This window comes from Phycodurus eques, chromosome 7 (genome assembly GCF_024500275.1).
Source record: "Phycodurus eques isolate BA_2022a chromosome 7, UOR_Pequ_1.1, whole genome shotgun sequence".
Classification (NCBI taxonomy): Eukaryota; Metazoa; Chordata; class Actinopteri; order Syngnathiformes; family Syngnathidae; genus Phycodurus; species Phycodurus eques.
The window spans coordinates 30,266,089-30,282,204 of NC_084531.1; the positions used below are offsets into that span (position 1 = coordinate 30,266,089).

Sequence of the window (16,116 nt, forward strand, 5' to 3'; positions counted from 1 at the left end):
CAAGTGTTGAATCCCCCCCCCACCACCATTTTAGTGTATTACGTTGTATGTAAGTCGACATTTGTTTTGGGGGTGGAAATGGGAGAAAGTTAAAAGTAGCCTCCGGGCAGACACAAACAAATTCAGCCGGCAGATACTTTTACTCTCTGCAGTCTGGTTTGATTTCAGCCATCCGCGGGGTTACAGCGACATCTGGAGGTAACTATTAAAACTGCGTGCCAAAAATATAATTTGCCCTCGCGCGTCACATGACGGGATCTCCTCCTTCGCATTGGCTAGCGCAGGTCACATGACTGTCTCCGCCACTGTACAGTTTGAAAGCAGCTCGCCCGTCGGCTGCTCTCGCCCATTTTCTTTGTGTTTGTTCAAAGAAATCGTGGGGAAAGTGGATTTAAATGCCATTTTGTGTCAGGTGGAGACAGTGACGCCGCTGCGCGGGGCTTTAGTGGAAAGAAACGCTCGAGAGGAGATGCGTTCAATGGTTTTTCATCACTTTAAGAGGACGTGTTTGTGCTGGCTCAGCAAAACAAGGTACACTCAATGGAAGAGATTCAATGATTCGTTCAACACGTTACTGTAAATTTCAAGCTAAAAAGTCGGGCAGACAAACTAAAAGATGAGCTACTGAACCGAGCAAATAGCGGCAACAGAGCAGACTTGTGCGTCGGAGAGTAATTACATTTGCTATCATTCTAATCTTAATCGGACAGCAAAATGATGTTGGTTATCGGCGGTAATCGATTTGCAAATAACGCCGCTCGTGACTCTTGTTGGTCACAGGACGACTGAAATCTGCAACTCTGCAACTCTGCCAGCTCAAATCCAAGCAAAAACGTGGAAAAAAGTCTTGCTCTCTTGCGCAACTTTTCAACTCCACACGCACATCCTACTTTCTTTCACAATCAGTTAATACGTGTTATGATTTGAATTGCTCTCGAAGGAGAACGGAAGGCCTGGAAGCTGCTCTTTGTGCGCGAGAGATCACGTGATCCTTCGCATCACGTGCCACGCGAACACACACTTTTTTTCCGATTGTATTTTTTTTTCCTGTTCAGCGGAGACGCTTGACGTCGTCTGAGGCACCAAAGCAGAGACCGAACATGAAGATCGACGTTCCCTATGAAAAGGTACCGCGAGAAACGACCGGTTACTACTTTTACAATGGATATAAAAAGTCTCCACACCCCGTGTTCAAATGGCAGGTTTTATGATGTAAAAAAAAAAAAAAGGAGATCAAGATAAATCCTTTCAAAACTTGCTCCACAATAAATGCGATCTGTACAACTCAACAAATGAAATCTTTTCGAGAGGGGGCAGTAACAATAAACAACTGAAATGATGTGATTGCACAAGTGTGCACACCCTCTTATACCTGGGGATGTCCTACTCGGCCTACTAGAACATCCAAAATGTATTTGGGGTTAATCAAATAACGGAAAGTGTGTGCGGACTCCCATTTAACACGAGTTTGAATGCGATCGGTCCGTTCCGAGCGCGACCATGTAGTACTTTCGTCCGGGAACATTTGTGACGGGGCTTTCTTTTTACAGAAAGGGGGAAAAAAAGCTAAAGTTATTCGTCGTGTGAAAATCCGCATCCGTTTTGTTCCCCAGTTGGCGGACGTCGGGCGCAGGCGGTCGAACTCGGACGGCAAAGCTCAAACGGTACGGTACCTCGCGTGGCGAAACTTAGCGCCGGTTCAAAGGTCGCCTCTCGATGACCTTTTCGACTTTTCTACCGTCAGTTCTCCTGCTGCCTGGTGGCGCTGGCCGCCACCGCCTCTTTGTTGCTCGCCGCCACGGCGCTCTACAACCTGCTAGCGCCCGCCGTGACGCCCGACGTCGGCGGTGACCTGCGACCGGGCCCGAAGGAGTCCTGCTCGGACCCCTGCGAGTAAGAAAACAGCTTCGCACGCTTTACGTATATGGTTCGAAAAGACGACGACAAGAAAGTTGACTGTGGAGAATTGCAACACAATTAGAAAAAAAATGCTGCTTTCAAGAAAACTGTGGAAATCTGATAATTACAACAACAAGAAAAACCGTAACGGATAAACTGCCTTCAAGGAAAGTAGGAAATCAAAAATTGGCAAATGCTGCTTTCTAGAGAACTGCGATGTCTGAATATATTCCCCAAAATGTAATAGTTGAATGCTGACACGATCTGTCCTCTGCGTCGTCCCCTTCAGGATCTCCCTGGTGGAGAGCATCCCCGAGGGCGTGCGCTTCAACTCCAGCGAGCCGTCTCACGGTTCCATCTACCGGGCGTGGCTGCGGCTGATGGTCCAGGCCCGCAGCAGCGTGGACATCGCCTCATTCTATTGGACGCTCACCAACCAAGACACGGGCACCCACGAGCCCACCGCAGATCAGGCGGGAACCCCTCTCGCGCCGGCCGGCCGACCGACCGGTCGGCGGTTCTCTAACGTTCTCCCGTCTACGTGAGCGCAGGGCGAGAACGTCCTGAAGAACCTGGCCGAGCTGTCGGAATCCTTGTCGGTCCGCATCGCCGTCAGCGCGCCGCAGGGGAGTCGGCCCGGCGAAGACCTCAGACGGCTCAACGCTTCAGGTGACCGTCACGTCAAATCTAGTCCGATAAACGTCATTCGAGGTGTGTGCACAGGAAATATAGAGGAGCCAAAACGTTGTTTACAATTCTTCAAAAAAAAAAAAAAAGGCTCCCGGCGGAAGTGCAGTGTCAAAGCCAACATCAAACGAAGAGAATTACAATTTAAAACCGCGCGCCTTTGCCGAAGGAAAGTCTGCTGAGCTTAATGCGAACAAAACAACGCAACATGCCATAGACAAGCTAACGAATAGCTTTAGTGTCACGCTGATATAACTCTTTGAGGAACAGACACTTGAACACAACGAGTGTAGCAAAGAATGTAGGCAGACAACCTAGTACTCCCAGGCATACATTCTTTATCCCCTGCAAAGACCGTCTAATTGCATTGCTGCGGCTTCCTACTGAGGAGCCGAGACCGCCGTCGTGGATGAGACTGCCCCCAGGTGGCCAAGCCGCACACACCAGAAGGAGCAGCACGACGTCCACAGAATTGCGGCGAAAACATTCTTTCCGTGCTATTGAATTACGTTATTACAGCGTTTTTATAAACTTTAAGAATACGGGGTGATATTTTTCTTGGTTAAGAACACATGACCAAAAAAAAAAAAAACATTTCTCAGATTCTCAAAATCTCAGGGCGCACCACTGTACTGTTTCCTTCATGTGCAAATTTAGATATTGCCCAACAAGATCACTTTGTACCTAAAACCATGAATTAAATCATTATAAAAGAACAAATGAATACAAATGCAGCCTCAAGAAATGCTCATCAATAAAGGAGTCCCTTTGCTCACGCGTGGGGCGTCATAAGTGTAAAGTGTAACAAATAAGTGTGTGTGCGCGCTAGGAGCTGCCATCAGGCTGGTGAAGATGAGGCAGCTGACCACAGGGGTGCTACACACCAAATTCTGGGTGGTGGACAACAAACACATTTACATAGGCAGCGCCAACATGGACTGGAGATCCCTCACGCAGGTACAAAACGCCGCGAGCTGGCTTCTGGCTTCACGAGAAGTACATTTACTTCGTTTTAGATTCAACAGTGGGTGACTTCTATTGGCGCTCGTCTGACAGTTAGAAATGTTCAACTCTTAAAGTTTGATGAAGGCAGCACTTTACATCCTTTTTTTAAAATCATATTTAGCTATCGAGCGGTGCCTTGAGGTCAGTTTAATTTGTTCCATGACCACGCTTGTAACTCAAAACTCTCATCTTGGTGTTCCAGTATTAGGAAGTATTATTTGGGAAAAAAAAAGCTCTGCGTGTTCCACACAGTTTTTTCCAAGCAGAAGCAATGAAGTTGTGTTTGAACGTGATTGTCAGGTGAAGGAGTTGGGCGTGGTGGTGTACAACTGCAGCTGCCTGGCAGCAGATCTGGGCAAGATCTTCGAGGCGTACTGGTTCCTGGGGGACAGCGCGTCCGTCCCGTCGCCCTGGCCCTCCAGCTTCTCCACCCTCTACAACAAGGACACGCCGCTGCAGCTGACACTCAACAACACGCCGTCCAACGTCTACTTGACCGTGAGTAACGTCGCCGAACTCAACTTTGTATTTGCCGTTGCTTTGTGAACGACTTCTTGTTTTCTTGCCCTTCGACAGAGTTCTCCCCCGTCCTTGTGTGCTGCCGGCAGGACGTCAGACCTGGAGTCCATCCTGAGCGTGATGGAGGACGCTCAGAGTTTCATCTACATCGCCGTCATGAACTACTTGCCCACCGTGGAGTTCTCACGTCCTAAAAGGTCAAATGTGCTGACTACCTCCGCGCAATATTTTCCCCATTGTAACGGATTTTTTTTTTTACAATGAAATCGAAGAAGCTGTGCTAGCTGTTAGCTTATGTAGTAGACTGAACACAGGCCTATTCTCAATTTACCATTCGCGATTGTTTCTGCGGCACTTAACTATCCGTAGAGGTGCGTAGGCGCACGTTACATTTACTGAATTCACTTTTGGGATGAACGGAGTACGACTGTTGTTGGTCATGTTGTGCGAAGAGGCACAACATGACCTCATATTCGATCCCATCTCGATAAAAGACAGCTTCGTCATGCGCCGTCCGCCGCGTGATCTCCGGCTGGCGAGCCACCTGTGCTGCCTCACAAGTGTAAACAAAGAAAGTTCATTTCAAGTTAAGGCTGTTTTTTGTTTTTTTTTGTGGGGGGGGGGGGGGGGGGGGTGGCTGAATTTGTGATTTTATCAAGACTTCATTTATTGTTTTAGTTTAAGTGATGTTGTTGGGAAATCATCTTAAATTGCACATTCCTGTTCTTTATACTTTTGTTGATTTGACATTCATTCTGATGTTTAAAAAGTAACAAATCTGAATGTATTCACCTGTTACTCAGTACTTGAGTATATTTTCCCTGCGTACTTGCTCACCCGTATTCGAGTCAAATGTGATTCCCAATTGTCATTCTCGAAAAAGCCTTCTTGTGGAGTCCAAATCTAACCGCTTGCATGTGGCGCCCCCTGCAGGTACTGGGCAGACATTGACACCCAGCTGCGCCGCGTGGCCTACGAGAAGCGCGTGCGAGTGCGCCTGCTGATCAGCTGTTGGTCCAGTACGCCTCCCGCCATGTTCCCCTTTCTCAAGTCGCTGGCGTCGGTCTACGAGCCGAAGAGCAAGCTGGACATCCGGGTGGTGAGTAGCCGCCGTGTTTGCGGTGAGAAGTTGCCATGTTCGGAACGAGCTCAAGACCGCCGCCTCGTCCCTCCCGTCAACAGCGGCTCTTCGTGGTTCCCGCCAGCGCCGAGCAGAAGCAGATCCCCTTCGCCAGGGTCAACCACAACAAGTACATGGTGACAGACCAGGTCGCTTATATCGGTAAGACATGATTGCTAATGTTAGCTTTCTGACACGCTGAGGGACAAATGTTGGGGAAATTGACACCGCTCCATCTGTTGGACTTGAAGTCAAGACTTCAATGAAAAATGTCAAGATTTCCATTTTGGCCCTTTCGCCACTCCTTAGTAGAGTTTTGTGAAAATAAGTTTCAACTCTTTTTGTGTTTTCCTGCTCACCATCAAACAAACTGCCATTGTTTTTTTTTTTTTTAAAGTAATAATAGCTCACGCTAAGTTGCTTGTATTTCGTCAGGCACGTCCAACTGGTCCGGAGATTACTTCGTGAACACGGCGGGCTCCGCCCTGGTGGTCAACCAGACGGCGTCCTCGTCCCCGGAGCCCAGCGTCCAATCGCAGCTGAGGGCCGTGTTCGAGAGAGACTGGAACTCCGCCTACAGCTTCCCCCTCACGCAGCACACCGACGCCAAAGACGCCTGCGAGGCCGCATCCTTTCCAACCGCTCCTGCTCCGTTGAAGAACTTCAACACTAGGAACGATACTGCAGTCTGAACGATCCATTTCCGAAGCTTTTCAAGACCTCACAGGTCGCCGCGGTGTCACCATTATGACAACCTCCGTCGTAGCTCATCTCAGGGACAATCGAGATGTTTTTTTGTTTTGTTTTCTGGAGTCTTGCTGTGTGTAAATAAATTAGATCACATTTTAAAATAAGTAACAGGAATTCATTTGTCGATCTTGTCGGAATAGTTGCGGTTGTCACGGCAACGGCTAAATGAAGTGCGCAGCAGCAGCAGCAGCAGTTAAATTACTCTGAATAAACGTATAGCGTTGTCTTAAACTGTCACCAGAGGGCGCTCTTAGTGCTCATATGTCCACTAAGGGATTCAGGACCCAGTGCTGAGTAAGAGCCACCTCGAGGGAACCTTTGGATTCTGAAGTACAGTGGCACCTTGACTTTGGAGTTTCATGACAATTGATTCCTGAAATGCCATTAATCTGTTCCAGCCCACCCACAAACAAAACTATGAACACATAAAAGTAGTTATAGATATAAAATTACTGCACATACTGTAGTATTTGTGTGTTGGATGAGTGCCTTTAAGAGGCGTGGCCTACAGAGGGATGTCAGGAGCTGAAGTCGTAAGTCTGCATGGGAATTGTTGCCTATAGCAGCTCCCTGCGAGTGTTCTCATTTTGTACTTCTGAGCGTCTTTAGGGACTCGGGACCGGGCTGGACCACGAAAAGCGAAAATCCGCTGACAATTGGCGCCCATTATAACTGCATTGAAAAAAAAAAAACTCGTTTTTATCCCAACGAGCGTTTTTCGGGGTTAGGTTCCGCCCAAGAAAAGAGAAATAAGAAAACGAAAAGAAAAAAAAACATTTGCGGGTGCCGAACCGCAAGTCTTCAGGGGTCGACTGTCACATTCTCGTGCTAAAAAGTAGTCTGCTGTCTAAAATGTTATATGGCCGGCCTGCAGAAGGGAGTCCTTGGATGGTTCCGTCCAACAGGGCCCCTCTCCTCCCTCCGGAGTGACCCTGGTCAGAATGCAACAGAGCGTCTATTTCCGTCTTCATCAGTTGGCCGCTGCAGTGAAGTGTGACGTGACAGCACCTCAAGCTAAAACCACCAAACTCCTCATACTCAGAGGCTAATGCTAGTTAGCTGCTCCGTGATCCCCTTCTAATGACGAGGTTTTGAACACATTACAAAATTTTGGGTGGGTTTTTGTGGGAAGCTGGAAGCTATCGGTAGAGCTCAGTGCTGCCCGGCCCGTTGTGGCACAACGTGGTACTACAACGAAGACGCCCAACTCTAAATTTGGACTTGCTTGCATACTGTCAAAACCCATGAAAAACGCTCTCAATATTGGGGGACCGCGAATGAATTTTCTACCTTCAAGCTACGGCTCTCTGACTCCCAGGGATCCAACATTCTAGAATGATTTGTTCGGCGTTTCTGTTCAAGCGTTCTGCTTCGCTACTTGTTGTCCAAACAGGACTGGACAGATTTCAGCCGCCGGTCTCGTATGGCCAACAATGGAGAATAATGTGTTGATTAAAAAGGTGTTCTGATGGCGCAGTAATCAACACGCTGAGCTTTGTGCTCGGCGCTAGGGGGGTCAGTCTGCCATCCAGCGTGCAGCCCCCCCTAAGCCCACCAACAACAGCTCGTGCTAAAGCCTCCCAACGCTACCGACAATGAGAGCTTTGCGGGGACACTGGGCAAACTGCTGACTGTTCTCAACTGCTAATTCACACCTATTCTGTGCCGTCTACACACACACACACACACACTGGTTAGGATGCAAAGTCGGGTGTAGGATTGGACCCCTCCCAGCTTTTCCATCCCTCGGTGTGAGCAACACTGAGAGCGTCGCCGGTGTGCCGGCTCCAAAGCGTCAAAGCCACCCCGGGATCGCCTCCGCCTCAAGAGCCCCGAGCGCACGCTGCTGTGTTGGTGTGCTCCAGTGGCGTCCTCCTGCAGACCATGTGTGAGTGTCTCCGTGGAATATTCCGAGTCACCTGGACACCTTCCTCCGATGCAGGTCAGGATGAATAACTTTCGGTCTGGATCGCCACCGATAGCAAAGTTTGCGCAGCACCAAAGACGTCGCAATGTCACTTGAGTGATGAGCTGCCAGCTCTTAAGTAGAGCAGGCTCCATCACTTAAGCTATTTAATTTAGACCACATCCGCTAATTGATCTCTCTAACGGAAATTGGCTTGTTTTTGATTCCCCATTAATCGATGTTCCTACTTCTGTTTGCTGCATACTTGAGAGAGACAAATTGAGACCTGTTGATTTTACTAACCAATTGTGGCCATGTTTCCAGAATTGTCTCAACTCGTAATGCGATAGCCAGTGTTGTGAGGTCATGAGACATCAAATCTTACATTGAGTCAATTCCTGAAATGGACGTCATTTGTTGGAATGCTCTTTCAGCTTGGTGGCTCAGTGTAGATCCTTGATTGCAATATGCAACTTGACAGTTGTGTGGCGTTAATCCGTAGCCTGTTTCTCTTTGCGAAGAAAACCATCACAAAATTGACCCGGCAACCAAGCACCGTTAATGCCAAAACCCCCTTCCAAGCCTCGACAAGCCCAAACCGATCGCTGAATAAATGTAAATCCAGGCTTTGTGGATCAAAGTCCATGTTTGCTGACACTGTCGTGGCAGGCGCCCCATCCCAACACCATCCTGATACCAGATCAGCAACAAGTCTGAAACGTCCAAACACTATCCTGACATAATATATGAGAATATTCTTGAAATTCTCCTCTAATTATCGATAGGGTTATTTTATCGTAAAGCATCAAGACAAAAATCCTAGCACTACACTGAGGCCATCCCTACAACATTCTGACATCCCATCAAAATCCCAACATCAACAAAACATTCTGCCACCACCCCAAAGCATCTTCCAACAGATCCCTACAAAATCTTCACAACATTCTGAATAAATCCCAATGCCATCCCTACAAAATCTCCAGAACAGCCTGACAAAATCCAATATAATCCCCACAAAATCTTTACCTCCAAACAACATCTCCAGCACAGCCTATCCTGATATATTATACTACACATGAATTTCTCAATAAAGGACTATTTTATCCGAAACCATCAAGACATAATCCTGACACTATCCCGAGGCCATCTCCAAAACATTCCAATAGCATTACATGAAAATCTCAACATCAAGTCCGCAACATTTGAGCACACAAAATTAGCAATTTTCACAATTGAAGATTATTACAACACCAACCTGAAAATATGCTCATATCCCAATATCTTGACAACAACCCAACAGCATTCTACAAATAGCCCAATGCCAATCTGACAAATTTGCAACAATATCCTTAAAACCATACTGACAACATCCCAAAATCATCCCCCCCAAAAACCTTACAACATGCTGAAGAAATCGCAATGAGATCCCCACAAAATACCCAGAACATCCTGACAAAATCCCGATACCGTGACCACAAAGTCTCTACATCCAACATCCTGACAAAAATCCCAACAGCATCCCCACAAAATGTGTATAACATCCTGACAAATTCCACAATCTTGCACCCACCCTCAAAACCATCATGCCCAACAATATCGAAAACATCTCCACACTTTTCCAACACAATCGAACACGATCCCGACGCCAAAACTGAAAAAATGCCCCAAAATTCTGATACCATCCCAAAGCCAACCCCCTAACAATATCCTCACGGCAACATCTCAATAGCATTCTGAAAACATCCCATTGCAAACCCAACAACATGCCAACAGTATCCTGACAACCATACCAACGACATCCCGGTATCACCCTGACTATACCGCAACAACATCACAAGAATTGTGATGCCGGATGTGATTCTTTAGCTTCTGGATGAAGTCACAAAATCGACCACGAATGTATGGTGTCAACGGTCCAGTCCTGATATCAACTTTACGGAAGTGTCCGCTTCGGCTGAAGGGGAATCTTGGAACACGTTGTGTTTTGTCATCAATCCGCGTCATCGCAAAGCAGGAATTTGATGCTGGTCCGGTTTGTGCAGTTGGGAGGACTGAGTGTTTACCACACTAATAATACATGCACAGACACACACTAATGAGAGACAGACGCAGCTGCTCAGGCATAGTGAGAGGAAGCTTCACCCTTTCTATTTTTAAACCTTTGCTTTAAAAATAATCTCGAAACAACATCTTGAACCAGGACCGTCATTCCAGACCCTTGGGAGCCCATTGGAGCTTTCACTCCACCTTCTTAAAATTCCCACTCTGACGACGACCACGTAAGCTAAAAGATGAAAATCTCTGTCGAAGTCGCTGCAAGTTGAGTGTCTAGAAACCACACGCAATGTTCTCACAGAGACGCTCCAGTATGTCCCAAACCTTGTTATCTCCTTCTCCTCCGTACTTTATCAGTAAGGCAGCCCCCGCCTGCCGCTGCCCTAATATGGGGGCATCTCCCTGCCCGCCGGCCAATCAGCGAGCTGGACCCATCCCTCCTGGAGATGCTGTGGTCCCGTGTCGGCCCGAGGCTTTCAGTGAGGGTAGCGGCGGGCTGGCCGGCGACGAGGGGTGAAAGTTACTGACGGAGAGGGGGGGGGGGGGGGGATTTAAAGAAATACCGTCAACGAGGAGAGACTGGACGTTTTAGGGTGGGAAGAAGAGACCGGCTGACGTCGTAGCTCTAAAGGAGACCCTGAGAAGGTTGAGCAAAAGGTAGGCTTCCTTTAAAGCGCCATTGAGAATGTTTGGAGAAAATGTTGAAGATTATGTCCTGTAGATGACATGGGAAGTTTTACGCAAAGTTGCTTAGCCTGCATGGTCCGGAAAGACTGCACACGGCTGAACAATAGCACGCTGTTTCAACAAACACTCGAGTAGTGTGTGTCACCATCACTTTCAGAGTGTTTTGTAACAAGACCCGCTCAGAGGAGCTCATGGAAATAACTGCTCACAAGCTCATTTCTGAATTTAGACAAGCCACATTGGGTATGATTCCGAGATTGTCAGGGAAACGCAGCTTTTGCTGTGCTCCAAAAACCATCTGAAAGTGAAGGGACGTGCTGGCGTAGCGTTGACTTCGTCTAGCCTTCGTCTTAGCGTTACACACCAGTGACAGCTGCAGCGTGATGGTCATTGGATCCATTGGCCCCCTCCTGCACCGAAATGGACCGCCCCAGCCTGGTATGCGGGCATGGCGAGGGCACAACGATGACACCCAAGATAGTTGTGTCTGTCTGTACGAGAACGTTTCCTTTGGGTACCATTATTGTATCCGTTGGGCTTCCAGCGCTTTGTCACTCGTGCGGTAACCTCAAAAGCACGTCTGTACCCTTAGCGCAGTTGCAGAGGGGTGAGAGATTTCTGGTAAATTTCCACAGGAAGTTAAGATGGGGAATTTTGGAAACACTCCAAATTGGAAACTTTCCGTAGGGCATTATGGGATTTAACTGGTAATTGAGGGAAATTTAATGGAAATTCCTGAATTGCTCCATGGTTTTTCTGTTTAACTCCAGCAGCGGTCTATCTGGAGCTTGGTCGTGCCCCAAATTTGGGCTGGCAACACAGAGCAGAAAAAATACAAATAAATAAATTCAAAAATCAAAATCAAAATCAACCAAGCGACGGCTAGGAACTGTAAAAAGTCGTTAGTTTGGGCCCTCGTAAATCAAGGTAACAATGTACTTGCGTGAAGTCTGGTTATTTTAGTCAGGATTATGCTCAAATATATATGTTTACGATCCCTAAAGAGCCAACCTTTAATTTGGTAAATTCGAGCTTTCTTCTTGTTTCAACCCATAAATTCCATTGGAAACTTTCCAACTTTGAAACCCTTCAATTTACACTTGGTTTCTTAGCTGACCTTTCCGGTCCTGTCAAAGAAACCAAGACTTACCCGGGAGTGCATTAATTAGCCCTGTGGGGTACACTGAAGGACATTAATGACCTGGGTTTCTGGAGAAGCTTTCGTTCTAGTAGGGTCCCCCTCTTCCCTTGGGGTCTACAGAGTATCTGGCAGGAATTTAAAAATCATATGGGATTTCACTCCCTCAGTCAGCTTGCATTCTTCTGTACGTTGTGGCTTCGGTTTCTGTTTAAGACCTGCCTTCGTGCACAGCCAATGACTGTGCTGTCATTGGCTGTTTTTCAAGTCACTTTGGGTGCAATCGTTCGGTCTACATGCCAATCTAGTCAATCTATCGACATTGTAGCTGAAGATGCTGCAATTGCACGAAGCGTGTCACCTGTCAGAATGTCTTTGAGGATCTGGTGGGCTTTGATTCTTATGTCCTTTGGTGGAATTTCTATTAAAGTCCCCACCGGAGTTGGCAAAATCCGAATCAGAATCCTCTTTATTTGCCAAGTATGTCAAAAACACACAAGGAGTTTGTCTCCGGTAGTTGGAGCCGCTCTAGTACGACAACAGACAGCCATTTGACGGAAAATACTTTTGAGACACAAAAACATAACTCACAACTGTATTTAAGTAGAGGTACAGATACTTGTTTAAAAAGTGTTATTTAGACAAAGGAGTTGAAAGTACAGATGTTTTGAAATGTAGGGAGTAAAAGTAGTACTCTAGTACAGATGCCGGAAAAATGGTAAATGGATTGCACTTAGCGGCACGGTGGACACGTCGACAGCGGAGAGTCGGAGCCGGGAGTTGAACCGTCGACCCTTCGAACGACCGGCTCTACCGACTGAGCCGCAGCTGCCCCTCAAAATGTACTCGAGTACAATTAACGAAGTATATCGTGTATATCGTTACTTCCCACCCTTGGTCACAACACGTTTGGAATTTTATTCCCGTCTTCGTGGTAATAAAAAGTGGATCAGATGTGGTGTCACGCTGCTTCAGACACGTGGGACATCTGAAGCTTCTGCGAGTCCAGGTGGTGTGACGGACGCCAAGAACTCGACTGTCCTCAAGTCAAGTTCTGAGCGTGGCAGGGTAGTGGAAGCAGCTCGACGACATCGCATGAACTCTTTGACGCTTCGGCGTAAACAAGGACCAGAAGTGACATGATGGATCACGATGGTCGTTTCCTGGCGTCTGTCTTTGGGTGGTGGTGTTTGAGGGTGGGGTTCATTTTTGAACAGGAAGTCGGATCAAGAGTGGGAGGGGGGCTTGGGAGGGAGGAAACGGTTTTTGACATCTGCTTGAGGATGAACTTCCCTGCGCACGGCAGTGAGGGAAGAGTCATGAGTGGCCCAGGACCAGAGAGAGCCAATCACAAGCCTCGGCTTTAGGAGGAAGAGGTGATGTGTGTGTATATATATATATATATATATATTAAAAGAAAGCTTTTGCAACTATTTTTCAAATGTAACCGATATTGTAATCATTGAAATTTTCAAAATCTACTGTAATTTAAGAACACATTTTCTCCGAGTAATGCCATGGATTAGAAGCGCTGTACATACATTTTGTAATCAGGATAAGCGTTATGGAAAATGGAGGGCTATTTTGTAATTCATTTGTTAATTGTTACTCCACAACAGCTTTTCAATAGGGAAAATGTATCCAATATAGAAGTAAACTGAGTTAAGCGCTGGGTCACGGCACAAATGATATTCGTAAGTCAAGGTACCGCTGTGTTTACTAACAAGATGGGAGGGCATGTTTGTCAGAAATATCGCTTTCCTGTTTACATGGAGCCACTTCCCGTGCAGAGATCTGATTTGTGGCCCAGCAGACGTCGAGCTGGCGTTGCCCACTCGATCCTGATGAGGACGATGATGGTTGCGTCTGCGCTTGTTATCTTCTCATCTCAAGAGTCAAACAGGAAATCTGCGGACGTGTTTCGTGTGCGTGTCTCAGTGGGGAAAGGTAACAAAGTGCAATTACTTCGTTACTGCACTTGGGTCGAATTTTGGACTTTTACTCCCTACATTTGCCAACAGATATCTGTACTTTCTACTCCCCACTTTGCCAATATAGGTTCGTTCCTTTTTTTCAATCTCTGCAGGTGACGTGGCCGTGCTTGATGGAGACTTTAGAAGGTCGAAAAGAAATTCGACATTCAGGGTCTTACTTAACGACTGTGTGAAGTTGTTGGATCCAAGAATGATTCGTGGCAAACGCGATGTACCTTGTGCCGGCCTCAAATTGTACAATTGGCCGTCAAACCTGTAAAAACACTAAAGTAAGAACAAAAACTTCTTATTTGCTAATTTAGCATTTATTTTGTTAGGGAGTGGCTGTGAGGCAATGTAAGCGAAGCCATGGGCGCACGTAGTTTTGATAGCATAAAAGCCTGAGCCAATGCTCGCTAGCTACTCTTTCTTCAATTTTGTGCATGGAGGTGTTTTTTGCTGTTGTGGCAAATTATAAAAAAATCAATAATTAATCGATTTTCCAAATAATTAATGAATAGATTCATTTGATAATTGATTAGTTGTCGATGAATCGGTTAATTGCTGCACGTCTAGTCTATAGATTTTTTACTTTTATTTTGGTTTTTCGGCGCCCAGTTGGCCCAAAATGCTGCTGCTCGCCTCTTAACTGGAACACATAAGAGGGAGCACAAAACTTCAGTGGCTCGCTCCGCCGAAATCACTAAATGGTCTCGGCCCCGCCTCGCCTCTCTGAGCTGCTCCTGCCCCGTGTCTCGGGTCAGCTGACCATCTGCTTGGGGAGCTTTTTTTGTTGCTGCTCCCACGCTGTGGAATGACCTCCGTCTGCACTTTAGACAAGCCCCCTCACTTTCCATTTTTAAAACACCATCTTGAAACCCATTTTTATTCTTTGGCTTTCAACACAGCATGAGACTTTGCACCTGTTTTAGTGCTTTGATTTTTTTTTTACTTGTTTTATGTTCAAATACAGTATATTTGGTGTTTCATTTTTTTTTTATTATCTGTGTACGGCACTTTCTTCCATCTGTGGTTGTTTTTAAAGTGCCATATAAGTGGTATCGGGCCGAAACCTCTTTTAATAATAATAAAACTTTTTTCGGGCACGCAAAGACGCTCTACACTTTCACGTATTATTCATTCACTCCTCAGTCACACTGGTGGTGGTAAGCTACTGCTGCCCTGCAGGGGGAAGTTTGACAGAAGCGTGGCTGCCATTCTGCGCCAACACCCCGAACATCCAACCGCATTCATTCGTAGGCAATGTGGGTGAAGTGTCTTGCCGAGGGACGCAACAGCGACTTGCGCTTGGGCGGGGATACGAACCGGCGACCCTCAGGGCGCCTATAAAATGCTTCTGTCCAAATGTGGTCAATTTCCTAGTTTTTCACAAATCGATGGTTGTGTAATTTGTTCAAATTATTGACCAATCTAAACTGTTGAAAATGGGTTGCTCCCTTTGACTATGCAGTGTTAAAGGCCCAACAAACGTCCTTTTGTTGAAATTATGCTGAAAAGTGACGGTTTTGGAGATAGGAGGATTCCGCCTGACATCAGTGATTAGAAATAAAGTTGAGCTGAGTTGCGAGTGTGCAGAACCTGGTTAAGCAGCCCCTCAAGAGTTTAGAAATGTCTTGGCTTGCAGTCACTGCGGACCGCCAGTTATTTCATGTGATCACTTTTTAAGGACCTCAGCCTGGCTATGTATGTGCCTGCATCTGCGTGTATGGGTGGGTGTGTGTGTGTGTGTGTGTGTGTGTGGAGTGGCGAGTCCGTTTGGGGCGTGGAAGCAGGTGTCCAGTGTCCAGCGGGTCGCAAGGTGACACAACTCACATTCTGTGGCGCTCACAAGCGATCCTTGTCGCGATAAACGCCCAGCCCCGAATAAGTCGCCGGGTGCATATTCCACTTAAGACAAATAAACGCCCTTCTTTTCACCCCCATCAAGGAAAAAAATGTGTTACAAGTAAGCCGTTCACAGACGCAAATGTTCACACAGGTTAACCACTGAGCCCATTTGAACTGTGTTGCTAACCAAAACAGTAGCACAAATGTAGTCTTGTTGTTGGCCAGTTCCTGGAGCAGCGTTCAAGACGACCTTATGTCTTTCACTTATTCACTGCCAGACATTTTCAAAGCAGAGTTCCCCACTTTGCCACCCGTTTTCGAGCCTTTTGACTGATTTTTCAAGACCCACAGAATATTGAGTCCAGTGACAATAGAAGCATCGAACCTGACAAAAGAAAGAGGTATGCTCGATTCTTTCAACAGAAATATTTTTTTATAGATTCTTCGCCCAAAAAACCCGGTTTCTGATCAAAAAGCGGAGAAAATTAGCTTTTTGTGGAAAAATAATGTAACTTTGACGTTAATATCT

At 46.6% G+C, this 16,116-nt stretch overlaps 1 protein-coding gene across 1 annotated transcript; it reads left to right on the forward strand.

Moving 5' to 3' along the window:
* Positions 1-308: 308 nt before the first annotated feature.
* Positions 309-6,084, forward strand: pld3 (phospholipase D family member 3). The gene is made up of 12 exons (XM_061681493.1): positions 309-531; positions 1,056-1,127; positions 1,614-1,664; positions 1,745-1,893; positions 2,189-2,372; positions 2,451-2,568; positions 3,416-3,543; positions 3,892-4,089; positions 4,168-4,307; positions 5,044-5,209; positions 5,293-5,392; positions 5,666-6,084. Exons 2-12 carry the CDS (start codon positions 1,101-1,103, stop codon positions 5,920-5,922), a joined length of 1,518 nt encoding a protein of 505 aa, XP_061537477.1. The 5' UTR covers positions 309-531; positions 1,056-1,100; the 3' UTR covers positions 5,923-6,084.
* Positions 6,085-16,116: the final 10,032 nt, after the last annotated feature.

Coding starts and splice junctions, on each gene's coding strand:
- pld3 (XM_061681493.1), top strand. CDS start 1,101: ATGAAGATCGACGTTCCCTATGAAAAG. Junction 4,090..4,167: donor CGTCCAACGTCTACTTGACC/GTGAGTAACGTC, acceptor GCCCTTCGACAG/AGTTCTCCCCCGTCCTTGTG. Junction 5,393..5,665: donor AGACCAGGTCGCTTATATCG/GTAAGACATGAT, acceptor GTATTTCGTCAG/GCACGTCCAACTGGTCCGGA.